A 27487-nucleotide genomic window follows, 5' to 3' on the forward strand; every position below is an offset into this window, starting at 1 on the left:
GGCTCTTGGGTAGAAGCGCTATGAGCACACAATGGTGTGGCAGGATACCTGGGCAAAAAATCGGTGATACGATACATCATTTGTGAGATAACATCAATGAAGGGTGAACCTTACTGCTGGGGGGATAGTGTTTGTGGCAGCAATCTGTGCCTCATCTGCTGTTGTGGAACTACAAGTCTAATAATTCACTGTCAGCCAGAGCTCACCCCAACAGCTGGAGCCCACAGGTTGCCCAAGTCTCATTTATTACGTGACATACTGTGTAGAACATACATGAAATGTAAAATAAAGTCTGGAAATTGCATTGTACCTTTATATTAAAGAAACAATGAAGGGTGTCGGTACCGGCTTTAGAACAGGATAAATGGTTTAAATGCCCGGAAACCCATCTACAGACAGGTAATCATGGACTATAATTTGAATTGGTGCCAGTGTATGTTACAAGTTATTATTACTAGAATTTAAAAAATGATGGTCTTTTATATTTACCATTTTACTTACTAAAGTGACTACAGTTGGAATTCTCTGTGCACTCTCCTCTAAACAGTGACCACACCTCTGTGACCATATTGTTTGCTGAACTAAGACTGAATATATTCCTCTTAAGCAGTTACCTTATTGGTAAGTAAACGTGTCGGAAAATCAGTCACTCTTGCTCTGACTTACTCAAAGTTAAGATCCAGAGATCCAGAATTTATCAATTACCATCACAAAAGGACGCTGAAAGCCCTTTATCCAAGCAGGATAATCTTCCCCTGCAATACTGGAGTTCTCTGGAACAGACCATAGAACGTGCTTATTAAAGAACAGTTGCTGTCAAGCTTCTGGGATTCTATACCGCCGCCGAATGCAGTCAGACTGGACCCCTGGAGGACAGCCCTAACTTACTATTCATCTGCACAAGGAAGGTCTTTACATCAGTCCCATGAGTGAGTTCCATTTTGCATATGATAACAACATTGGGTAAGAGCTGCATATATATATTGCTGATTATAGCTGCTGAACATTTAATCACAGACTTTTTTTCTACGCTGGGACACAAATAATATCTATCTGGTCTCTGGCTATAGAGTTATATGTCCAGACACTGCAAATTTATTATTTATCATTTTGTAAGATTAACATCTATTCACAGAAGATCTGAGGAGATGGTGCTGGACTTAAATCTCCATGTATAGGCATAAAGGTTTCATTGACTGTTGCCCATTGTTATATGGTCTTTATAAAAGTGCTAGTAAAAGATTTTAGCAGAGAAACAATCATTATTATTAGAGTTTGGTCAGTTCATGTGTGGCATCATTATCTGTTGGATTATATGAAAACTACAGCATACTGCTTATCACTATTTAATATTACTTTTTTATACAATTTTTTTATTATGTGTTTATATTAATAAAATAATTTTATTCAGATTTTACTGTGTTGGTATTATTGAAGTGGGTCAACTACAGCTCTGTTTTCTGTTCTTTTTTTATTGAGATTCACAGAGCCCCTATACAGGTGCGTTTTTTATCCAACCTTTGATTTAATTACTATTCGGTTCCTAAGCAGGCTTTGTCCATGTAAAAGGTGGTTTACTTTCTTACTTTCAATTTTAAACCTGTATTATATGATTTAGACCTATAGTGCACCATAGGATTGTGTTTTTTTTTACTATCTTCTAAACAGTAGCATGAAAGATAGATTGAAAATAAACTTGTTACCTGCCAATGGGTGAAGTGCTATGATTTACCCTCCTGATTCAACATGGGTACAGTTAGCACATTGCTTTATGGGAAGTGCTAAGTAGGAATATCTGAACGGAGGGGGCAATTCTTTAAGCCAGCTATGCACAGAGTAAAGTTACAATAAGAGGTGCTCTAGTTGGTTTGCTAGAAATGGTTATATGGAACAACATACAGATGAGTGTGAAGCAGTCAGCATAGTAGACCGTCTGTGGGTTCACATATTGATGCTGTGGACATTTGGAACACGACCAGAAATGAAGACACTGGCACAAGAACTGCTGTGAGAATGGTATGTATTGACAAACAGAATCCACACACCAAAGTGTAAACATAAAACACATTTATTATTATGTATTTATAAAAAACCTTCTTGAATGAAAACCAAAGTTCATCTGAGATCGTGTGATATTGATATTAGAGTGAGTTCGATATGATGACAGCTGAGCAGAGTAGAAACAAGTCTTAGCATGTTTTTGAGCTCCAAACATTTAATTTAAAGCCGTCAGTCTTAATGACTCTCAAGTGCTCCTTACCTTTGTATTGCATCCATTACATTGGTTGAATTATATCAGAGTCTAAAAGATAATTATATTGCAAACCACAGCTCATAATTCACTGCAGAACATCCTCAGCACCAGCAAATATATATGTATATCAGTGGTGTGGAACGCAGTATAAAAGACCTTCATAATTAGAGCAATTTCCAATTCTTTAACTTGTCTCTGTGTTCTCTTCCAGTTTCAGGTCCTTGGCCTTTGTTGCTCTTTAGGTAAGCCAGGCCTGGTGATGACTAACGGTTAAAGCAGAGAAAATATTTACGGAACTGCCATGACCAAGCTGAACCCTTTGATCATTAATTTCTTTGTCATAAGACTTACACCGCTAAGTGGGAAAGTGACAGATGAATTAATGACAACATTGTGTGTTTGTTCCGTTCACCTATTGATTACATGTGTGTTAAAACTATAAATGTACTGATATACATAAATGCAACAAAGCGGAAACACTATATAAATGAAAATTAAGTGCCAAGTGATATAGTAATAAGATGTATGAGATGACTTTTGGTGATGGTCCATCTGATTGCATTTTGTTAATCAGGGTTAATGTCCCCACGCAGTAGAAGTTGATACAGCAGTGATGGCAGAACACAGCAGTATGTAGCTCACCAGCTGCTGTTGACACTTTTGGATCCAAGTCTACTCTTCACCGACAGCTTGAGGACCACAAAACTGAACTTTAACACAGTGCATTGTAGCCACCCTACTGCACAAAGCTATAAATCATTAACGTGTGTGGCACCACTAATTGTAAGACATTGTTAATGTTTGACATTTCTCATACAAAACATCTGAAAGCATTAGTGAACCTTTTGCTAATTTCCAATAACGGGCATATCAATATTTAATATTTTTTTGTCTACTATATCAATTTCTTCATTCATATTTACTTCCTAGGTCAGTCACATTTATCCTTTACCTCATTGTGACCCCAAAAAACTAGAAGGAAAGGAAGAGTGGCATACATGTAAACATAAACAGAGAACAGTAAAACAAATTTACATGGGCATTACTGGACCGTACAATTTTGTCACTTCTCACCATACGAGAAAACAGTAATATTTTCAGTTCATGTTTCTTATAATTTTTTTTTTGTTTTGCTAGTACAATTTAAGAACATTTTAGAACATTTGATACTTTGCCACTCATCTTAAATTATTTTTTAAGAGACGAATTCTCAGTTACTTATCTAGCACTGCCGTAGACTACACAACATCAAATATTAAGGAATCATCTTACAAAAGCAGCATATCATGTGTAGCACTCACAATGACTGATTCCCATTCCCACTGTTTGCACAGTAACATGATAACAATTGATAGGCTTCTTAACTCTATAAAAGGCTGGAGCTTTGCGCTAGAAAAGCTCAGTTCTGTTTCTGGTGCACATGTTCCATATCTTTGTGTTTTCTTAAAGCTGCCAGCATGCAGCTGCTCTCAAAGCCAGGCTCTTATCACAACGGCATAAAAGACCTTTTGGCTTGCAGCGAAGAGATTGATTCTTTTGCTGTACAGTGATTTTTTGGGTTCGGGTGTATAATTTTCACTGTTCACCACGAACGTACCCACAGCATTGGCCAAAAACAGCTATATGGTCAACAGTCCAAACAGTATTTATACAGGGGAAAATGTGTAGCTCCACTAAGCGTTAGAAAATGAGCTGTATTATAAACCCCATGTCCACCACGATCTTGACTGCACCATAGACCCCTACCTCTTGTCATATTATCTTCATTGTTTGTACCACTTTCAGGGCAGCTTGTTGTGGCTTGGCGGATGCTGTCCATACCAGTACAGTTTCTCCTCCACACTTTTTTTTTTCCAGCGACATAGCAGCAACATTTTGAATGTCTTACGAAACGTTTTGTTGCACAAAGCATAGCAGATGGGATTCACGGTGCTGTTGACATAACACAACCAATAGCCCAGGTGCCAGAGCGTGGATGGGATGCATTCGGAGCAGAAGGTGGAAACCAGAACCATGATGTTATAAGGAGTCCACGTGATGATAAAAGCTAGGAGAATAGCACTTAGCGTCTGTGCTGCTTTGCGCTCCTTAATAAGAACCATCCTCTTGCGTTTGGTGATATGATTAGTGAAGTTGGGGTCCATGCTTCGCAAAGAGTGTCCTTTGGACATAGATGAGCAGGGAGTGATTTTTACTTTTCTGCACCCGTTATTGACCTCCTGAGAGCCATCATCATTCACAACGATCCTAAATTTGTAAGAGACACACTTTTGACTCTTTTGTGTGTAACCTTTTCCTGGGGTTAAAAACAATCTTTCGCTATCATAATCATTTAGCACCGGCTGCTCTTTTGTGAGAATGTGCTTGGTTTCTTCTTCTTTTTGAGCTGCTGTTTGGTTTTTGTAGGCACCCTGGAAGACTGCTTCTTTAGCTTGCTTGTCTTCATCATCTGAGGACGGGTAGCTACTGCAGGTGGTCAGCTGGTCCTCTTTAACCCACTCGTTACAAATGTTGGGGCTGTGGGATATCTTGACAGTGGCAGAGGTACTGCGACTGGACGATGACCAAGAGGCCTGGCATCGCTCTCTTTTGGTCAGTGTCTGCTGCTTGCAGCTGAAGCAGGATTTCAGCAGAGCCCCCTGTGGCCTCATCATTTCAAAATCGGCCACAGAGTCAGAACCCTGTAATTCAGCCAGATCTTTGGTGCGCTTTTCTGTCTCCTTATAGATACGGCAGTATAAAATGGTCATCACAGATACAGGGATGTAAAAGGCAGCAATGGCCGTTCCAAAGGTGATTATTGGTTCATAAAGAAACTGTATCTGACATTCCTCTGCGGGCACTGTGCGTTCCCCCACAAAATACTGCCAGCAAAGGATGGCTGGAGCCCACAAAATAAAGGAGATGAACCAAGCCAGTCCAATCATGATCCCAGCCCTCTTTGGCGTGCGCTTTGCCCTGTAGGTTAATGGTCTTGTTATAGAAAAGTACCTGTCAAAACTAATAACCAGCAGGTTCATCACTGAGGCATTACTAGCCACATAGTCCAAAGCTAGCCAAAGGTCACATGCCAAGCTGCCCAGGGACCAGTGTCCAATCAGAATGTAGGAGGTGTAGAGATTCATTGAGAATATGCCAATGATGAGGTCAGCGCAGGCCAGGCTCAAAAGGTAATAGTTGTTTACAGTCTTCAGCTGACTGTTTACCTTAAAAGAAACCATAACTAGGATATTCCCCACTATTGTTATCAGACTAACTACTGCACTAACTGTGGCAATAGTGATAACCTCCCACAAGCTGTGACCTTTAAGGGGGTTTGTCCCATTAGAGTGGTTCAAAGAGGTGGAGTTTGGTTCCATATTCCTGCTTTTCAGGGATCCTAAAGATGTAGACGTCAATGACCAGCCATGCAGATTCTGAAATAAAAAAAACAGGTATATTAATGTTATTAATATGCTATAATGAATCATTCAATTTTATTTTTTGCAGAACGGATAAAAACAAATGGCCTCATCTAACATTAGAAGCAAATGCAGCTAAAGGCTGCACATTTCCAGCTGGACAACCCCTGTTGTCATGTAAAGGGAGCAAATTCAATTCTATTTTCCACGCAGGGAAATTACTGCTTGTGTAGCGCAAAAATACTGAGCAGCTTTATTTTAATACTGTGATTTAGAGTTGAGCTAAGGAGCGCCCCCTTCCCAAATCTATATGCCCATTTTACATGTGCCCCCCCCCCTGCAGAGCAACAAGGTTTTGCTAAGGTAATAGGTGGATTCATAACTCCAAATGAGGCTCAAAGTCTATTCCAATCAGTATTTTTTGCAGTTTGCATCTTTTGCATGAAAAAAGTGGATGAAATGCACCAAGCTTCGCTTGTAATTTATAATAAATATGTTCAGTTATCTACAGTCTGCTTTGTAAATCACAAACAGGAATACAACACAGCAATTAATTCCCAGAATTTCTTGGTGTTGATTTCATTAACATATAAAACTGAGTGAATATAATGATTATGGACCAATGTTAGTTCTCTGGCATATCAGTAAATATAAGAGTATGAGGAGCGAAAAAAATAAAACATTTTCTTCCTTCTGATGATACATGACAACTGCCAGTCTAAAAATAAAAATACAAACTCATGGCCCTGATTTAATAAAACAAAATGGTATTTTAGCTACTAGTCTTGTTGGGTGTTATATTGCTTGCACAGGTGTGACCTATAGCCGGTTTAAATATGGTAATTCAAAACAATATATCTTAAATCAAATATCTGTCAATAGTATCAGTAATTTCATATTTTACTGAATTTAAGCTATCCTTTAAATGAATACCACTTATGCATCAGTGATCATTATTGAGCTATTTTTTGCACATAGCTTAGTAAAATAAACACATAATCTAATTCCCAGATAGATTTACTGAGGTGAAACATGTCAAGGTTGTTCCCTGTTACTTGCCTTATTTTTAATCTGCAGCAAAAACAGGTCATAACTGTTATCGTGAAAAAAGAATTAAAGATGGTGAATTAGAAATAGCTATCTTGATTGCCAGCAATGGGAGATTGACATCAGATTTAAAAACAAATCATACACACATGCAGATTATACATGTATATATGCAAGCAACGTAATTAACAATGCAAATTAGAAATTTTTTTACAACTTAAAAAATACAAAAGGTAATGATTTCAGTTTCAGTGTCTATTAATATTATTTGAGTAAGACTTATTGAGAAGGTTGCAGGGATACAAACTGAACTTAAATGTTCTAAGATAATAAAACAATTAAAATATAGAGTCTAAGGCTAGTTTCCTGTTGTATGAAACAATAAATAGATGTAATTAATAACATGTATTCTCAATTTTATTCAAAATACATCTACCCCTCCCTTTAATCTGTTTCATATGCTAGCAGAGCAACAACCCTCTGTGTTCATTGTCTCACAATTGCCTAAACAATCACAATTCTCCAAAATGACATCTGTGCCACATAGTTGTCTATGCTACTTAACTGTAAAAATATTTACCTCCGACTATTCGGTCCTTATAACCCATGTTTCCATCCTTACAGAGATGCACTTCGTTGTCAGTTACTTAGTTGCATTCATTCAAAGATTTGGAACTACCATACTGCTTGCTCATAGAGCTACTCAGTGGCCAATTAATCATGACCAATAAAAAGGGTTCTTGTATAGGCTCACAAAAAGTAATGTACTGAATGAACAATCTCACAACTATAATAGTACACCTGTTTTGCTTGGTAGGAGTACACACTGTACTGTCCAACTATTGTTTAGATCGGAAGAGAACCAGGGGCCCAGTCTACACATTTACCTTCACCTATGGGTCATTTTGCATAGGAAACATGCTCCCTATAATAAGACTAATTGTATTGCATCAAAGTTAAGTATTGAGTAAGGAATCTTTCAACTATAAGAATACACTTGAGAGGGGCTCTCAGGTACACGAGTGCCCCCAGGAGTTGAGTACAAAAATTTAAAATTTCCAATGGTAGCCAAGTAATGGAGTTAAATAAAATTGGCAAAAGTAAATCCAGGGTATTTAGCAACACAAAATCAGAATCCAATTAGAACTGCTGGGTTAAGCACAGTGAAGAATATAGAACTAAAACAAGAAATAAATCCATTTGCCACAAAGTTGTATATCAGCATAGGCAGAAATCAGACCAGGTCATTAACTGAACAACGTCAAGCTGTAAATTTACAGACAATGTGCACCCAAATAATCCCAAAAAACTGTATAATTGGATGAGTAATGTCAGATCTGGAATTAAATAGAGAAGTAAATGGAGCGCCGTAACTCTCAACAAAAGTGCTTAACTGATTGGATGCAAGTTATGGCATTGTGCATTCATTTAGATGCAGGCATGCAATGGACACGTTGCTGTGACAGACAAAAAGAGGCAGATTTGCATAGTATGTTATGTGTTTTTAGTGCCCACATCTAGTATAATACTCTACACTTTATCTGCCCTTGCGCCGAGTAGCATCACTCATTACCTCAGAACTAAGCTACCATTTGCACCCTCACCTCTATAGATGTCCCCTTGGCTTTGTAGTATGACTTGTCCCTCATCTTCATAGTTATTCCCTTCATCCTGCAGTGTTGGATTATCTCTAATCTTCCAAGAGCCCTCCTCTTTTTAGATGCCCCCTGGCTTGCAGCACTATCTGTCTTGTACTGTAACATTGGGAGGGACGTTCACAATTTCCACCCACACCCTGTCTATTATTGATGCACCATTTACAGAGAAAGCGAGCGGAAAAGCAAAGTAAACTGTTATCTCCTGCAGATGAATGGTAAATGATCCATATAAAGGGCATACCCACTTAACGCATAGATGATGTGCTGTTTGAGGATGATGCATTGCTGTTGTCGTGAAAAATTACCTTATTTACAATGGAGATAACTGCAAACAGGGATCCACAATACTGTAGGTAATGAAGGTTGGAAGTAACATCACTTGGAGCTGAGTATGCACACAAGCCCCACCTGTCAATTCAAGCATATATGACTCTGTATGACACTACCAATTTGAAAGTAAGCAGTCAATAAGTGCTTATGGTCTTTATCTTCCTCTGTAAAACACTTTTTACAGTTGGAGATTATACCACAACTGTTGCTGAATTAACTCCCATTATCTTTGGTCAGTCAGCGTAAAAAGCCTAGATTTTTAACCTTTGCTTTAGAACACATTACTCTATCAATAATGAACTCACTTATATAATTACAATTGTGTGTTTGCTTGTTTCCTTTACAACAGAGTAGTTTTATTTAATGAATGTTACAAAAATAACATGTCTGTTTCTACAACAACCTTGTATAGCATTCAGTCTTACCTGGTATTATCTCACAGTGCTTTGTAGCACAGTTAAAAGGAACATACCACTGGGATTTAGGGGGGGGGGGGGAGTAAAGATAATGGCCTTCATTTAAAGTTGCACATACTGATGTAATAGAAATATACACAGAAAAATGTTTCTGCATACTTGCATCTTTACGTGTTTAAGAAATGTGCAACCTAAGACAGAGTGCAATACTGTACCATTGTAGCTAGGTAAGTGCATCTTTGGTGTGGACAATGAAAACTTGAAGGCAATCCTTTCTCTTGCCACAGAGCTGTTCCTGAGTGAAAATATACTGGATTTGTATACCTGTAGATTTAAATAAAAGATCATATGTACGTTCAGGAAGAAGCAAATAATATGCATATAAGTATATTGCAAATCAAAGTAATAAATATGTTATTACAAATACACAAGCCTAGTGTCCCTAATTGTTTTATGTTTTAAAAAATGAGGACGTAAACCAATATTAGCAGTCATAGTTACTATTTCTAAGAGAGCTATACTATGACTTTTTTCCACTTTACGCTCTTTTTATAAAAAAAATATATTTATTTATTAGCAGAGCATCTCCCATTTTTTTCTACAGCCATTCATTTCAATGAAGTTTCTACATGCTGGAAATCCAATGGAAATGAATGGAAAAAGCTCCCTGATACTGTTAGGAACCCCTCCAGCCGGCACAACACAACCCGGAATCTAATCTGCCAATCAGGTGTTCACTGGAGCCCCTGGTGGTGGGGACAGACTGGGCTGCAGACTGACAGAGGGTCGTGAAGTGTGTACCGGCTGGGGAGAACCCAGTCAAGGGCCGGCAGCAGGTAGCAATTCCAGTTAACAAGCCGGGGTCAGGGGTCAAAAGCAGATAGCAGAAACGGTAAACAGGCCAGAGGTCAGGGTCACAGGATACACAAGCGAAGTCCAATTCCAAGCCAAGGGTCATACACGGGAGATCAGCAGAAGTTCAGTAGACAGGAACGGGAACAAGCAGGTCAGCAGACTGGAGAGCAGAAGCTATAACCGGCAGTGAGGCTGCAGACCTCACTGCCTTAAATGTACAGGTGAGCCAATCAGAGCCTAGCTCTGCAACTTACTCCCAGGAGCTGACTAATAAAATAATTACAGCCTAATAGCCAGCAGGCCAGGGGCGGACCCAGACATTTGTCCTACCCCGGGGGCGATTTTAGGGGGGGCGAGATTTAGGCCCCGCCCCCTTTCTGTGTTCTAAGACTGCCGGCGGCTGCACAGTATGTGCAGGTCCGTTCAGCAGTGAAAGTGTGCTGTCCCGCCGCTCTGATTGTGTTTAAAACACAATCAGAGCAGCGGGACAGCACACTTGCACTGCTGAACGGACCTGCACAGTGTGCAGCTGTCGGCAGCAAGCCCCTGGTCCGGATCCGCCACTGCAGCAGGCTATTAGGTCCCTCTACGCACGCGCCCGGCTGTCCCCTGTTGCCGGGACGCGGCGCTACACTGCAGGGCGTCCGCCCGTTGCCTCAGAATTAACCTGCTTGACGATAGAAAACGGCCCGGTGAACTTAGGGCCAAACTTCTTGCAAGGCTGTCTAAGTCTGATATTTTTTGTAGACAACCAAACTTTCTGGCCCACCTTGAGGGAGCAGATGGTACGATGGCGGTCCGAATTTTTTTTTGCCACAAATGAGGATTGTCTTAATGATGACTGGACCTTCTTCCAGATAACTCTGAGATCCCTGGCAGTGGAGCGGATCTCCTGGATACCAACGGACTTGAGTGAGTATAAAGAGTTAGACCTGGGGTGAAAACCATAATTGCAAAAAAACTGAGAGGCTTTGGTAGATGAGTGACAGGAATTATTATAGGCAAATTCCGCCCAGGGTAACAAGGAGGACCAGTTGTCATGGAACTCTGATGTGTAGCAATGTAAAAACTTCTCCAAGGACTGGTTAACTTTCTCAATTTGCCCATTTGATTTAGGGTGATATGCGGATGAAAAACTGACCTTGATTCCGAGAAGGGTACAGAAGGATTTACAGAATAAAGCTATGAACTGAGACCCCCGATCAGAGACGATGTCAGTAGGAAGTCCATGGAGCCGGAAAATGTGTTGAATAAATAAGACGGCCAAATCTTGAGCAGTAGGGAGTCTGGTTAACGGAATGAAATGAGACATTTTACTAAACCGGTCTACCACGACCCAAATGGTATTGTGTCCTGTAGAGAATGGCAGATCCACTATAAAGTCCATGGACAAGTGCGTCCATGGTTTTGCAGGAATGGCCAAAGGAACCAACTGACCTACCGGACGAGTCCTGGGAATTTTGTTTCTAGCACAAACCTCACAAGACAGGACGTGATTCTTGACGTCAGCAGACACAGATGGCCACCATACAGTACGGGAAAGAATTTCTAAGGTTTTTAAGACTCCAGGATGCCCAGCAGTCTGATTATTGTGTTCTTCGTGTTCTTCCGCAAGGACTGCCTTCCTTAGATGAACTGGGACAAACAAGCATCCTACTGGAGTATTATCAGGAGCCAATTTCTGAAACCTTTGTAGGGTACAGCTTAGGTCTTGGGTCAACCCAGCATGGATCACGGACATGGGAACAATAGGCTCTGGGCTAGTAACCGGAGCATGATGTGCCAGGAAACTTCTGGACAGGGTGTCTGCTTGGACATTCTTAGAACCAGGACGGTAGGTGATTATAAAGTTAAACCGAGTGAAGAACAGTGACCAACGAGCCTGTCGGGGGTTCAGTCGTTTGGCTGACTGTATATACTGCAGATTCTTATGATCCGTGATAAAGGAGATCTGGTGTGCAGCGCCTTCCAACCAATGTCGCCATTCCTCAAAGGCCCATTTAATTGCCAACAGTTCTCGGTTTCCCACGTCATATTTGGTTTCCGCTGAAGAGAACTGAAGGGAAAAATAGGCACATGGAAGTAAGCGGTGGGTATGTGGATCTTTTTGTGACAAGATGGCCCCAGCACTGACGTCAGAGGCATCTACTTCAAGAATAAATGGTAGCTTAGGATCCGGGTGTCTAAGGAAAGGACCTGAGCAGACACAAAGGCTTTCTTCAGGGTATAAAATGCAGTTATTGCCTGTGGTGACCAAACAGCTGGATCACTTCCCTTGCGGGTCAAGGTGACGATAGGAGCCATGATATCAGCAAAGCCGCCAATAAATCTCCTGTAATAATTGGTGAATCCCAGGAATCTCTGGACCGCCTTGAGGTTATTCGGTTGTACCCAATCCAGGATTGCTTGGACCTTGGTTGGGTCCATGGAGAAACCTTCTGAGAAACTCACGTAACACCTCATTAATCAAATCCTGGAATACTGCAGGGGCATTACTAAGGCCAAACGGCATGACCAGATATACGTAGTAGCCTGAGAGTGCGTTGATAGCCGTCTTCCACTCATCACCTGCTCTAATACGTATGAGGTTATAGGCACCACGAAGATCAATTTTTGTGAAGATAGTTGCCCCTCTTAGTTGGTCAAAAAGTACGGAGATGAGAGGAAGGGGATAGGTGTTCTTAACCGTAATGAGATTCAGCCCTCGGTAGTCGATACAGGGTCTGAGTCCACCGTCCTTCTTGGATACAAAGAAGCACCCTGCTCCTACTGGGGACTTAGATGGCCTGATGAAGCCTTTCTCCAGGTTTTCGTTAATGTATTCCTGCATGGATTTAGTCTCTGGCCCGGAGAGAGAGTACAAGCGTCCCTTGGGTAATTTAGAACCCGGAATGAGCTCGATGGCACAGTCGAAATCCCGGTGCGGTGGTAGAGTGTCAGCAGCCTTTTTGGAGAAAACATCCCAGAACTCGTGATACTGTGAAGGAAGCTGCTCCGGAATAGGCTGAATCACACGCAAAGGTAGTGTCAAGCAAGAATGTGTACAAGGAGAGCTCCACTGGACAATTTCTCCTTTTACCCAATCCATAACAGGGTTATGGCGGGATAGCCAGGGATGGCCCAGAATCAAAGGAACTGACGGACATTCGATAAGGAGGAAGACTATGGATTCCGAGTGGAGAGCTCCAATGTTCAATTGTAGTAGCGGGGTCTCCCAGGTAATCTTGCCGCCTGGCAATGGAGTGCCATCTAAGCCACATACCGTGATGGCAGATTTGTTTAACCCCCGGAATTCCAGCAGAGCGGGCAAACTCGAAGTCAAGGAAGTTGCCTGCAGCTCCACTGTCAATGAAGGCCGACAGGTTCACCGAACCGGCACTAGACGTGAGTTGTGCAGGAATTAACATAGCATTTTTTGAGGATTTGCAGACCTAGGTGAACCTTCCCCTCGTTCCCTAGGCATGCTCTTTTCCCAGCTTATTTGGGCAGGAAGGGGAGAAGTAGCCCTTAGTGCCACAATAAAGACATAGGCCTTGTGATCGCCTCCCGTCTCTTTCCTCAGAGGAGAGACGATACGCTCCAAGTTGCATAGGCTCCTCATCATCCGTGACAACAGGAATCAAGGCAGATGGAAGAGAAGATGCCTCCTTCTCAGACTTGCGTTCCTTAATTCTTCTGTCAATTTTAATGGCGAGGTGCATCAGATCCTCCAATGAGGTAGGATTTGGGTATTGCACCAAAGAGTCTTTAATCTGTTCCGACAGACCTAGAAGGAACTGACTACGTAAGGCGGGATCATTCCATCCACTATCAGGTGACCATCTACGAAATTCAGCGCAGTATTCCTCTGCCGACCGCCGGCCTTGTTTCAAGGCCCGTAGATGAGCTTCAGCGGAGGCCATACGGTCCGGGTCATCATATAGTAGACCTAATGCCTCGAAGAAAGCGTCCATTGACTGCATGGCAGGACTGGTCTGCGGCAAGGAAAAAGCCCAGGACTGGGGGTCACCCTGTAGAAGGGAAATGATAATCCCGACTCTTTGCTGCTCTGAACCGGAGGAACGGGGTCTCAACCGAAAATAGAGCTTGCAGCTCTCCCTGAAATTCCGGAACAGGGATCTATTTCCAGAGAACCGGTCCGGTAAATTCATTTTGGGTTCACAGGTGGAATCTGGAGTGGATTGCAAGGTTTTTGCAAGTTCCTCCTGAACGGACAAACGCTCAGCCAATCCCTGGATCATCTGGTACAAGGACTCAACACGGCCTGCTAAGGCTTGCGCCGAAGACGGTGTGGATCAGCTTCCATCCATCATAACCTCGTCTCAGTGTGTGGGCTGGTTATAATGTTAGGAACCCCTCCAGCCGGCACAACATGACCCGGAATCTACTCTGCCAATCAGGTGTTCACTGGAGCCCCTGGTGGTGGGGACAGACTGGGCTGCAGACCGACGGATGAGTCTTTCACATTCCAAATATGGCCAATTACCACATATGTGCTGTTTGATATTCTACCAATATTATTAAAATGACTTCTTTATGTCAAATAGTCCTGCCGCCCACTACCATTCCATTCCACTATATGGCTATTATTCTGTTGATGTTCATCTCCAATTCTCAAGTCACCTATCCAATAAAGAGAACTGAGGACACAAAGATCCAATACAGATAAGTGTAACATATATGTTTCACTTGGTATGCAACCAATTTTGCACTTCAGTTACATTTTTAATTTGTGCTATTTTACTACAATAGAAGACACTTGCACATTTTCACTATTTATAGTCAAGTTTAGACCAACTAGCAAAAATAAATAAAAGGAAAAAAAGGTAATCAAGAAGGCTCATAAATTAATTTACACAATGGACAAAGTATTATTCCTGGTGTGCAGACTGTTCGGATATATGACTCTATATCACATTTATTCAACAGCCATTGTATGCTGACGAAACAAGTGTCCAGTTTGATATAGCCATTTTAAGCTATCCCAGATTGCTGTGCCCAATTTGCTTATGTAGTAAATACGACTTTTTATAAAGAAACTATTTTCTCAGCGAAACTGTATTAACATTGAGTAAGTAACAACTGCATGTTTGATCTCTGTAAAAGAAAATATTATTTTATTTAACAGTGACACAAGATACATACAGGTAACAGATCTTATTATTGAGCACTTCCGAATGAAACCATAAATGATCAATAAAAACAGTAATAGTGGTAATACAATGTATATAGCAACCTGACTCCTTTCTAAGCGTGCAGTAACCTGGGCTCAATTAGATAACTCATGTCAAAAATGCACTTAGTTAATTAATTCAGGTTCATATTATAGTAATTTAAATGCAAGTGGGAAATGTAAAACTGGACTATAATTATACAGTCATGGCCAAAGGTTTTGAGAATGACAAAAATATTATTTTTCACAAAGTCTGCTGCCTCAGTTTTTATGATGGCAACTTGCATATACTCCAGAATGTCATGAAGAGTGATCAGATGAATTGCAATTAATTTAAAAGTCCCTCTTTGCCAAGACAATGAACTTTATCCCAAAAACAACATTTCCACTGCATTTCAGCCATGCCACAAAAGGACCAGCTGACATCAGGTCAGTGATTCTCTCGTTAACACATGTGAGAGTGTTGATGAGGACAAGGCTTGAGATCACTCTGTCATGCTGATTGAGTTAGAATAACAGACTGGAAGCTTTAAAAGGAGGGTGGTGCTTGAAATCATTGTTCTTCCTCTGTTAACCATGGTTATCTGCATGGAAACATGTTTAGTCATCATTGCTTTTGCACAAAAAGGGCTTCACAGGATCAAAGGATATTGATACTACTAAGATTGCACCTAAATCAACCATTTATCGGATCATCAAGAACTTCAAGGAGAGAGGTTCAATAGTTGTGAAGAAGGCTTCAGGGTACCCAAGAACAACCAGCAAGCACCAGGACCATTTCCTAAAGTTGATTCACCTGCGGAATCGGGCACCACCAGTGCAGAGCTTGCTCAGGAATGGCAGCAGGCAGGTGTGAGTGCATCTGCACGCACAGTGAGGCATAGACTTTTGGAGGATGGCCTGGTATCAAAAAGGCCAGCAAAGAAGCCATTTCTCTCCAGAAAAACATCAGGGACAGACTGATATTCTGCAAAAGGTTCAGGGACTGCTGAGGACTTGGGCAAAGTCATTTTCTCTGATGAATCCCCTTTCAGATTGTTTGGGGCATCTGGAAAAATGCTTGTCTTGAGAAGGAAAGGTGAGCGCTACCATCAGTCCCGTGTCATGCCAACAGTAAAGCATCCTGAGGCCATTCATGTGTAGGGTTGCTTCTCAACCAAAGGAATGTGCTTACTCACAATTTTGTCTAAGAAAAGGACCATGAATAAAGAATGGTACCAAAAAAACATCCTCCAAGAGCAACTTCTCCCAACCATCCAAGAACAATTTGGTGACAAACAATGTATTTTCCAGCATGATGGAGCACCTTGCCATAAGGCAAAAGTGATAATAAGGTGGCTCTAGGATCAAAACATTGAAATTTTGGACCCATGGCCCGGAAACTCCCCAGACCTTAATCCCATTGAGAACTTGAGGTCAATCCTCAAGAGGCGGGTGGACAAACAAAAACCCACAAATTCTGACAAACTCCAAGCATTGATTAGGCAACAATGGGTCACCATCAGTCAGTATGTGGCCCAGAAGTTGATTGATAGCATGACAGGGCGAATTGCAGAGGTCTTCAAAAAGAAGGGTCAACACTGCAAATATTGACTCTTTGCATAAACTTAATATAATTGTCAATAAAAGCCTTTGACACTTATGAAATGCTTGCAATTTTACTTCAGTATACCATAGTACAGTGATTCCCAAACTTTTTCAGTTCGCGGCACCCTTAGAGTCTTCATAATTTTTTCAAGGCAGCCCTCCATAATAATTACCGAGCAGTCCCATTTTATAAGTAGCTGGGTCAAAAAATGTAATAAGTATTTAGGTCAGGACAGAAATACTTATTTAGTTGTATGCAAAAATACACATAAATCCAAGGGAAAATAATATTTTTATATATTTTCAATTATATTTCTGTCAAAGAATAATTTACAGCTAACTCACTCTGTGCCCCTACATCATCTTCACACTCTGCATCCACACACTCTGTATCCGCGATGTGCCCCTCTGCATCCTCGCTCTGTCCTCTCTGCAACAAACAAACAAAAAAAACAACTTACCAATCCAGCGGCGCCCAGCATCCTCTCTCTTGCCGCTTGTCACTGCATGTCAGGTCTGATGACATTACGCCCGACATTCAGTGAGAAGCGAGGAGGATGCTGGGCGCCGCTGAATTGGTAAGTTTTTTGTTTGTGCTTTTTTTTTCTCTTCCTGTCCACGGCACCCCTGTGACAGCGCGGGAGCTTTGGCACACAGTTTGGGAACCTAGACCATAGTAACATCTGACAAAAAGGTCTAAAAACACTGAAGCAGCAAACTTTGTGAAAACCAATTCTTGTGTCAGTCTCAAAACTTTTGGCCATCACTGTACTTGAACCATTTGTTAATATAAAACTCTATAGGGGTAAATATAAATATATATATGTTCACATACTGTAAGATAACAGTGATGAGAAATAAGACCTGAAACGTTTGTAAGTTTACTCTTTACACCTAATTTTATTCATGTAATGCAGAAAGTATGACATCCTCCTAACTCTTATAATAATACATAATAGAAGACGTGTTTGGACTACTACTAGCAGGCACAGGATGCAGTGAGAAGAGCCGCAGTACAGTAGCCGGTGACTAAGCAGCACGGTCCTCTCACTGACAAGATAACTCGGCGCAGGAACCACACGTCTCACGCTCTGTTTCCGAGGGAACGTTTTCCAGTTGACACCGCGCTCTATTTAAACCGGAGGTTAGTGAAGGGGAAGGATTTCTTAGTTGCACCACCTTACAGATGGAACGTGGCCGCTGTAGACACCGGAGAGGAGGCGGAGGCCGGAGGCCATACCGGGGCCGCGGCTCAGGAGGTGACCGGGAGTTCGTGCATCATAGAGAGCACAGGGGGGGAGCAAGGGACCGGACTGGACCCCCGGAGCACGAAAAGCAGGTGAGGACCGGAAAGGGCGGGGCATAACGTGCACCACCCCAATGCCATGGCTGTCTCCTGTCACAGTCTGTATGTTACAGCCTGTGTTATTTACTTCGTGCACTAGTGCCAGAGTTATGTATTTTGTATAATATCCCATGCTCCCTTTTCACCACCTACTAGTAAGTCTGCCAACCTGCCTCAGTGTAGCAGTCTGCCCTTGGACCATTTTCCAACTATAATTACTTAGACTGCATTTTTTAACTAGCACTATATAAAAGTTTTAGATCAATTCACTAATTCAGTATGAAAACAAGTTGCAAAAGCAGCAGCAGAATATTACCACATAAAAGAGGCAGTTTGGCAGAACAACAGCAGAAAATACCTGTTCTCACTGGCGTGAAATGAATTTTGAGTGTGTAAATGAGTCTGAAAAAAAGAACCCATTATTTCCAATGACCCCATACCAACTGATTTATTTACTATCGCTTGGGTGCGTTGCATTTTTCAGAATGCATCTATTTCCACTAAATGAGTTTACTGCAAGTTTAACACATTAGAGAATGTTATTGTTACCTATGACCTACAGTAGTATGAAAGCATGTCAAGCACACAAAAGTAACATATCAATAAAGTAACCAAGTAATGGGGGGTGTACAGAAGAAGGAAGGGGACAAAGCAGGGAGCACGTGGTGTGGGCGCAAGAAGCATGTCTTGAGACACTGAGGGTTAACCTTGTAGTCTGGGTTGTAAGTATGTCCCAACGGTGCACAAGTAAAAATGAAAGAGCAGGAAGGAAAAAAAAAAAGCATGAAGAAAGAGGGCTGTCTATGAGAGCTTACATTGCATGATGGTTAACAAATCCAGTTTTGCAGACCTTGAAACGGTTGTTGCTTACATGGAAATAGATGGTGCTACACCTGAAATTGGTTGTAGTTGATCAGAATGTAGCCATATTGAGGAGGGGTTTGTGTGAATTTGGGGCATGGTTTGCACTGATCAAGGCCTGGGCTTAATGTGTCCCTATTTTTCCTGGATAAATGTTGGGAGGTATGAATCTGTAGAATTCCCTGTTGTAACAGAAGTGTGCCCATCTTGAAACATGTTGGTAGTTTACTAACACGAGCCTGGTCTGACTAGTTATATGTTAATTATTGTGCAGTTCGGAATAAGAAAAAAAATTGCACACAGTGGGCTGGATGCAGATCGAGTACTACGCCAGACTGTGTAGCGTATCTTGCGTGAAATCGCTCTGAACATGCCTGGAAAAATGGCTACAGGCATGTGCAGATTTGTATGATTCTGGCACTTACGCTCTCTTGTGTCTGGATAGGTGGGATAGGGAGGGAAGGGGCATTCTAACCTAGGCTGAGTACCGTAAGGGCATACTTGCCAACATCTTCTAGTTGGCGTCCGTGAGGTGGGTGTGTGGGGGATGGGGACCCGAAAATCATGTAATTTTGGTCACGGGGGCTGGGGTGTCATTTTGGACTTAATTCTGCCCACTTCACTAGGAAGTGGGCAGATGCAGGAGCCTGCCATACACTCCTGGGAGTCCGGGAGTCTCCCGGACATTCCATCGGTCCAAGCCGTATTATTTGCAGGTAGTCGTGGGCAAGTGCAAATAGCTGATGATGGTCTCCAACAATAGCAAAATGCTTCATTATTGACTGTGTGAAAGCTTCGCTGACACTAGTAGGTGCTTTCCTCATTGCTCATGTTTGCTTTCAAGTGTATTTAAGCTTTTTGTTTTTTTCACATAAATGAAACAGGGCTCTGTTTCTCCTATATTAGAGAGGTTTTTTCAATGTTATTGATGCCTTGGAGCAAATATGTATTTTGTAAACAAAACAAATGGTTATAGACATGGACATAAGTGTATCTATCGTATTCCTGGCGTAAACTGGGCGCATATGCTACTGGGGCAGACCATTTATATGCATCTGTGATTTGAGGCCCAATTGCGACCAGCTCTTTACCAGGCCGATAATGTTAAGACACCTGCATGTCAGTATTGCAAAGGAAGATGCACATAGTCATGTAAGACTGAATCCCCCTCACTCAAAAGAAAAAAAAAGTTTATTTTTTTGTTTTGTTTTTTAGCCCAAATCTGTATATCTCTAGTCTAGACCTCTTAACCAACCAGCTCTCAGAATTTAATGTCAGTAACATAAGCAGACATTCTGGGTTTAAGAAGCTATGCATATTGCAGCTCTAAAGCTCTGCTCCTCTGCATATTGCAGCTCTAAAGCTCTGCTCCTCTGAACTCTGCATATTGCAGCTCAAAGCTCTGCTGCTCTGACCTCTGCATATTGCAGCTGTGAAGCTCTGCTCCTCTGACCTCTGCATATTGCAGCTGTGAAGCTCTGCTCCTCTGACCTCTGCATATTGCAGCTGTGAAGCTCTGCTCCTCTGCATATTGCAGCTGTGAAGCTCTGCTCCTCTGCATATTGCAGCTGTGAAGCTCTGCTCCTCTGACCTCTGCATATTGCAGCTGTGAAGCTCTGCTCCTCTGCATATTGCAGCTGTGAAGCTCTGCTCCTCTGCATATTGCAGCTGTGAAGCTCTGCTCCTCTGCATATTGCAGCTGTGAAGCTCTGCTCCTCTGACCTCTGCATATTGCAGCTGTGAAGCTCTGCTCCTCTGCATATTGCAGCTGTGAATCTTTGCTCCTCTGCATATTGCATCTGTGAAGCTCTGCTACTAAAGCCTGAAAATTGCGTTAAAAGGATAAATGGTTTCATAGGGGGCTCAAAAGTTTAGTTTTCATGAACTTTTTAACCATTTTCCCAACACAACAAGAGTTGGTGGTTTTCTTGTACACCATTGCACTAAGAAGTATATTTAATGGTTAAGTGGTATTGGTTAAATATCTCCTATGAATCACAAGCACCTTTATAGTCTTATAATTTGACACCTTGATGAAATTTTCTATATATGATATTCTTTCCTGAATATGATCTATTACCGCTGTTGAAATATAAATATGTAAATAGCTTCTTTTTATATTTTGGTATGGTTACGGAATTCAATTTAACAGATCCATCTTATTACTATGCCTAAAAGCAAAGTAATGTATGAATCTGCTATGTATATGTGCCACAGTGATATATATGTGTAGGATAGTATGTGTTATGATGTGGGCATATTACCCAGACACCTGTTTATAAACTGTTTAGTCATTCTGGTCACTAGATGTCGCTGTTGTCCAATGTTGAAACAAATTAGCCAATGTAAGTGACATTTTCAATGACTCTGTGTGAATGCAGGAGTTAGGAATTGTAAAGAAGATGGTTATGCTTAATTTGCTGTTCCAGCTGGATGTCTTTGCTGTGCCCTGTATCTGCTTTAATGCTACCAGAAGTTGTGCTCAGTGGGCACATCACATTATCTGCGTTCTACTGCCAGTTTCTGACATGATTCAGGAGGATAAAGGTCTTTCCTCTCTAGCATGCAAATACACATTAAATGCAGTGTTCCCCAATCTGGAGCATTACGAGGAAAAATAGATAGCAGCTGAGAACGTCTGTGGTTGGTGCATCACAGCTGTTACATGAGACAGGGTGTGAGTTTGTCAATCGTTTAGATCTTTAGATTTAGAGAAGTGGGAACATTTATAACAAACTTTTGTCGTCTTCAGGGTATAAATTCTCTATGTCATGGTTGAAAAACACGTGACAACTAGAGATGCTGGAACCATTTTGAAAATGGTTTGTGAACGTGTTCTCTGAATCCTCGCATAAGTTTGAAATGTCGCAGAAAATATTCTAACTTTTACAAGTTTGAAAGATGTTCTTTATGATTGCGTATGACATATGTCGAGTCCATTCATCGAATATTCTTGATGTACGGCAAATGCACTCAAGCATGTTCAACGAATACATTCGGCTTTCATTTGCCATAGACTGAGCAGTAACCCGTCCCCAAAGGTTCAATTGCATGTTGAACTTATTCAATATAAATCTACAGCTTCTCACATTAAGGAGGCCTCCAGGTTAGCTGACTACCTTACTGACAAGCACTTGCTGAGAAGTGGCCTCCTAAGGATTATTACTGTGCTCAGTTTATGGTAGAGCTTGCCATTTGAAAACAACTCTTTGCAATTTCACACTAATAACTAGAGATGCTCACTGACCCCCGTGTTTTGGTTTTGGTTTTGGATCTGGATTACCATCGTGTTTTGGTTTTGCCAAACTGGCATTGCGTGTTTTGGTTTTGTTTTGCTATTTTGTTTAAAAATCAATGTTTTTGGGCATAAAATAACCAAATTTAGTGCTCCACCTGTTTCTTGGATAAGTAAGGTAATTCTAAAGCTAATAAATTAGGAAGAAAACAGTTTAATCCCTGGTAGGCCGTCCTTAATTCTGCACACAAACCTGGATGTCGTCTTCTTCATCTTAGCCTATTGGCAATGCAGCCATCGTCTTTGGGTGTGTATTACACCCTACACTTATAATTAAATATATAAAGAAATGGACAAAGCAGTTTGGTTTCTGTCTCTCTAGGCCCCCCTCCACTTGTAGAAAATACTAAAAAAATTCAGCCGTTATAGACTGTACAATATAAATTGAAATGGACAAAGGCAGTTTGGTTTCAGCCTGCATAGACTGAACCATATAAAAAATAAATGGACCAAGGTAGTTTGGTGGCTGTCTATGGCCCCCCCACCCTCCACTTGTAGTTGAGTAGAAAAAAAGCAGCCTGCATAGACTGTAGAATTATAATATAAAAATAAATGGACAAAGGCAATTTGGTATCTGTCTGCATCATAATCATCAACATCATCATTAGTGCCCTCGTCGCCTACACAAATCTCCCCCTCATCCTCTTCTAATTCCAAAGTGGCATCCTCAATTGGTGTATCAGCAGCTACACTCGGGCTGTTAAGGCACACATCAGCAGAACTGCTGAAAGGACCCTTCTTTATGGGTACACTGGCACTAACAGAATGCTCACGATTAGACATGCCACTGGTGGATGGACTCTCCACAGGGATTGGTGTCATTTCTGATTCAGAGCATACATTATCCTCTAATGCCTTACTGTTATCTTTCAGCTCGGCTTTGACGCGTAACAGTAGTTGTGCACCACTTGTAGACTCCAAATTACTCGGTGTTGCTTGGTCACGAGTGACCGTACAAGAAGAAGGCTCGGTAACATTTTTGGATCTGCCACTAATAGAGAAAGCCGAAGGCCTCATTCGCTCTTTGCCGCTGCGTGTGTAGAATGGCATGTTGGCAATTTTTTTTTTTATCGGCACTTAACTTTTCCTCAGTTAGACTTCTTTTTCGCTTCAACACGGTAAAAAAAAATTTGGTGTGTGTTTTTTTGGCTGATTTCAAAAGACTGTGTAGTTTGACATCGCCTTTCCCAGATGACTTACTGGGAACACTACCATCAGGACTGGTGACAGAACCTGGTTACTGATTCTGCTTATATGTGGACTGCATTGAATCCATTTTAATGAGGCCAAAGCACTTGTAGTGCTAAAAATTGTTTTAGATACTGCTGACAAATATGACTTTTGACAGCCAGAAAAATTAATGCAAAATAATGGGGGACACCCTAAAAGCACTTGGAGTGCCAGAAACTGAACAAAAATCCTCCTCTATCCTCCTCTTACTGCTGTAACAACTGGTATTAAGATTAGAATGGTATTGAATAGAAACAATAATGTATCCAATTACTGCTCTGTCCCTGTGCTGATATAGCCAGTGTGACCTAACCCTGCTCTCTCCCTATGTCAAATGGCGATGGATTGCTGTGGAGGCTGGTATTTATGCTTTTCAAATCTCGCGAGAACCGAGCTCAGAAATACGAATACGTCACAATGACGTTCTGCCTCGATTTTGAATCCGAATGGGTGGGAGAGTACCGAGCGTCCTCGGCTCGGTACTCGGATAGGTTAAATTCGGTAGGATTCGGATCTCGGGGAACCGAGCCCGCCCATCTCTACTAATAACTAATAAAATGGGAAAAATTTGACTCTGGACAAATCATGTTGCGGTGCAAATGCAATTTTTTTACCTTCAAAGAAAATGCCTGGTTTTGCTTGTAGAATTCAAATACTGCGCAGCTTACATGTAATAATGCAATTCAGGGTTGAGGTAGGAAGCTCCCCCTCCCAACTCTAAATCTGTCCATATGTTTAAAATCCTACCCCTTTCCCATAGTGCAGCATGGTTTTGTCAAGGCACAAAATTGCATTTATTCATAAGTGTAAATCCGGCCCTTAATATCAATTGATATTTTCAGTTTGTACTACATCATGTGTTCCCCACACCTCTTAGATTGTAAACTCATTTGGGCAGGGCCATTTTTACCTTTAGATTATGTAATTTATTGGTGGCATGTCATGATCCCCTCAATGTACAGCTCTGAGTAATATGTCAGTGCTTTAAAAATAAAAAGATGATAATAAATATTGCTGTTCCCAAGGACCATTTATTGGTAGGTCATTGCGGACATTTGTCACAGTTCTCTGTAAGTTCCATATTGTAAGATAATTTTGGATAGAAATACAGTATACTGTTGCAGTTGTATTTGATATGTATTTTATTGTTTTTAATCAGCATCTTCAATAAATTACCGGAGGCCGCAGATATATATATATTTTTTTTTCCCAAGGGTCTTCTCTATTTCTAACTGATCCCATTAGCACCTGTGTTGCGCCACTGTATTGTCCTGACATAAAATATGCATGCTTAATACATGCAAAGTGTTGCCATAGCAGCTTCTGTTGCTCTAAGCTTCATTGACAGCATGAATGAGTAGCATGTACGGTTGCATTTTCCTCTATAAATATATGCCCTTTTTCTTTGCAAGTGTCAGGGAGTGTAGACTAGATTGTCGGTAAAACATTCAAGGGACCATACACGATGACACGTTCGGTGTAAAGTTGGTTTGTTAGGGATACAATGTTACTTGCATCACTAAAGCCACTGTGACACAATTTTTAAAAAGCTCATGAAAAGCTTTTTCCAGGATGCTTTAATAGCCATTAAATGAAAAAGCTATGATTACTGAAACAGGGTTGATAACCCCAGAATAGGTGAAAGTTGCATAGTGACTTTAAAATAGAGGAATGGACTTCAGCATGGCATCCTTACATCTGAAACTTAAAATGTAAAATAATACATGAGGGAGACAGAGATTTGAAAGCAGAATACAGAATGAAGGGAGTCCTGTCAACAACAGAGGAAAGGGACCTTGAAGCAGGGGCAGGCTGGCAAATTTTAGCTCGGAGGTGAGAATCGGTTTACCAGCCCATTAGGAACATTTTAATGTTCCTAATAACGCTTTGGATATTTCTGGATACTGTTGGAAACGTCACAGCAGCGCTGAGGATCGACTTCATACCGAAAAACAAACAAAACTGTTTTAAGATCTACAGAACTACCATCTCTGTCCAGCTGTGGGACCCACAGAGCTCAACTGTCATTGCTGTTTCAACATCTGTTCAGCTACTCACTGAGATCAGTTGTGATCGCTGTTACCATCTCTGTTTGGCTGCTGGACCCTCTGCACCCAACTGTCAGCATCCTCCTGGACCTCGTCATGGCAGAAGCTGCCTACTCCATTATCCCCAGCCAGGGGGCGGTAAAGTATCCTTCAGCTCTTCCATTGCCCCACACAATTTGGATCAATTGTTCCTTTCTACTCTATCATTACCTACCCTAGCTAATGCACATTCATTCACATCTCTCCATCATGCACCTACTCAAATTACAGTCTCTCCTATTTACTGTCACCATACTTCTCTGCAAACTCCTTTTTTTTCTCCATCATCCTATTCCTCCCTTCCCGATTTATGATTTCCCCTACACTACTTCCCTCCTCGCTAGTCTGTACACATGAACTGGTTTGTCTCCTGCACACACCACACTCACCAGCCTACATAAACAGAAATAAACCTCGCACCCACAAATTCTCCTTGAATGTCCTCTTTCTCTCCCTGCTCCTTCTCATGGCTGCTGGTGATATCTTGCCTAAACCTGGACCCCGCACAATCCCCATTATCTGCTCACGCTTTTTGCTGCACCCCAAACCTTACCATCCATCCTGTACTTCCAATTCTGCCAACTTTATCCACGTATCTTCACTACCCTCTCTTCCCTTCTCCTGTGCACGATGGAACGCCAGATCTGTTTGTAACAAACTTACATATATCCATGATCTATTCATTTCTAAATCCCTCAACCTTCTTGCCATTATAGAAATCTGGCTCACCTCCTCTGACACTACATCCCCTGCAGCTCTCTCCTATGGGGGACTCTCCCTCAGCCACACTCCCAGACCCGAAAACAGACAAGGTGGTGGAGTAGGCATTCTACTCTCTCCAAGCTGTACCTTCCAAGTCATACCTTCTGAACCCTCCCTCTCATTCTCTTCCTTTGAAGTCCACAATATCCGTTTATTTTATCCTCTCCACCTTCGTGTTGCTGTCATTTATCGCCCCCAGGTCCAGTTTCCTAATTCCTTGAAAATTTTGCAGCCTGGCTCAATTATTTCCTATCCTTTGACCTGCCTACACTTATACTAGGTGTTTTCAACATTCCCATTGATAATCCTATTGTCTCTTCTGTCACTAAACATCTTTCACTTGCTTCCTCCTTTGGTCTCTCCCACTGGACCTCATCTCCCACCCTCTATGATGGGTACTCCCTTGACCTTGTCTTCTCCCGCTACTGCTCCATCTCTAATTTCTCCAATTGCCTTCCCACTCTCCGACCACAACCTCTTTTCCTTCAGCCTCTCCTTACCTCATGCCCTTCCCCCTGCACCCAAATAAACACGTACACAACAAAACCTAAGTACTCTTAACCCAATCCACTTCTCATTTTCACTAAAATAACTTATCTCCAATGACTGCATTGTCCTGTCCTATTCAGGCTGCCTTTTTCTATAACAAAACACTCACTTCAACCCTAGACAATGCAGCTCCAGCTGCTACATATAGTCTCCGACAATCCAAATTCCAGCCATGGCAAAACAAACAGACCCGCTACCTGAAAAAGTGCTCCAGCACTGCAGAGCGCCACTGAAGGAAATCTAGTTCCTATCCCGATTTCCTCCACTATAAATTCAACCTTTCATCTTACTGCGCTGCCCTTTGAATTTCCAAACAAACATTCTGCAAATCTGTAATATCCACCCAGTCTTCTAACCCATGTCGCCTCTTTGCCACCTTCAACTCACTTCTCTGCCCACCTGCACCTCCTCCTCCTTCCTCCCTCACTGCCCATGATTTTGACACCTATTTCAAAGACAAAATTTACACCATTCGACAAGATATTTCCTCATGCCAAATTCCACTCACTCTACCCACCTTTACCTACACTCCCCAATCCACCCTTAATTATCTCCAGTAACTGAAGACGAAGTCTCTGCACTCATCTTATCATCTCATCCTACGACCTGTCCACTGGACCCTATTTCCTCCCAACTA

The 27487-nt window shown here is 41.6% G+C and overlaps 2 protein-coding genes across 2 annotated transcripts in view; one reads left to right on the forward strand and one right to left on the reverse strand.

Moving 5' to 3' along the window:
* Positions 1 to 2050: 2050 nt before the first annotated feature.
* Positions 2051 to 27487, reverse strand: part of CHRM5 (cholinergic receptor muscarinic 5) — a 127272-nt gene continuing 101835 nt past the window's right edge. The window contains exon 2 of the mRNA XM_075193567.1: positions 2051 to 5670. Coding sequence (XP_075049668.1) covers positions 4036 to 5670 — 1635 coding nt within the window. The 3' untranslated portion in view covers positions 2051 to 4035. The remainder of the gene's footprint in view (positions 5671 to 27487) is intronic.
* The window catches only part of AVEN (apoptosis and caspase activation inhibitor), a 308235-nt gene continuing 298544 nt past the window's right edge, over positions 17797 to 27487 (forward strand). Inside the window, exon 1 of the mRNA XM_075193568.1 lies at positions 17797 to 18060. Coding sequence (XP_075049669.1) covers positions 17908 to 18060 — 153 coding nt within the window. The 5' untranslated portion in view covers positions 17797 to 17907. The remainder of the gene's footprint in view (positions 18061 to 27487) is intronic.

The sequence above is a fragment of the Mixophyes fleayi genome, chromosome 12 (assembly GCF_038048845.1).
Source record: "Mixophyes fleayi isolate aMixFle1 chromosome 12, aMixFle1.hap1, whole genome shotgun sequence".
Lineage (NCBI taxonomy): Eukaryota > Metazoa > Chordata > Amphibia > Anura > Limnodynastidae > Mixophyes > Mixophyes fleayi.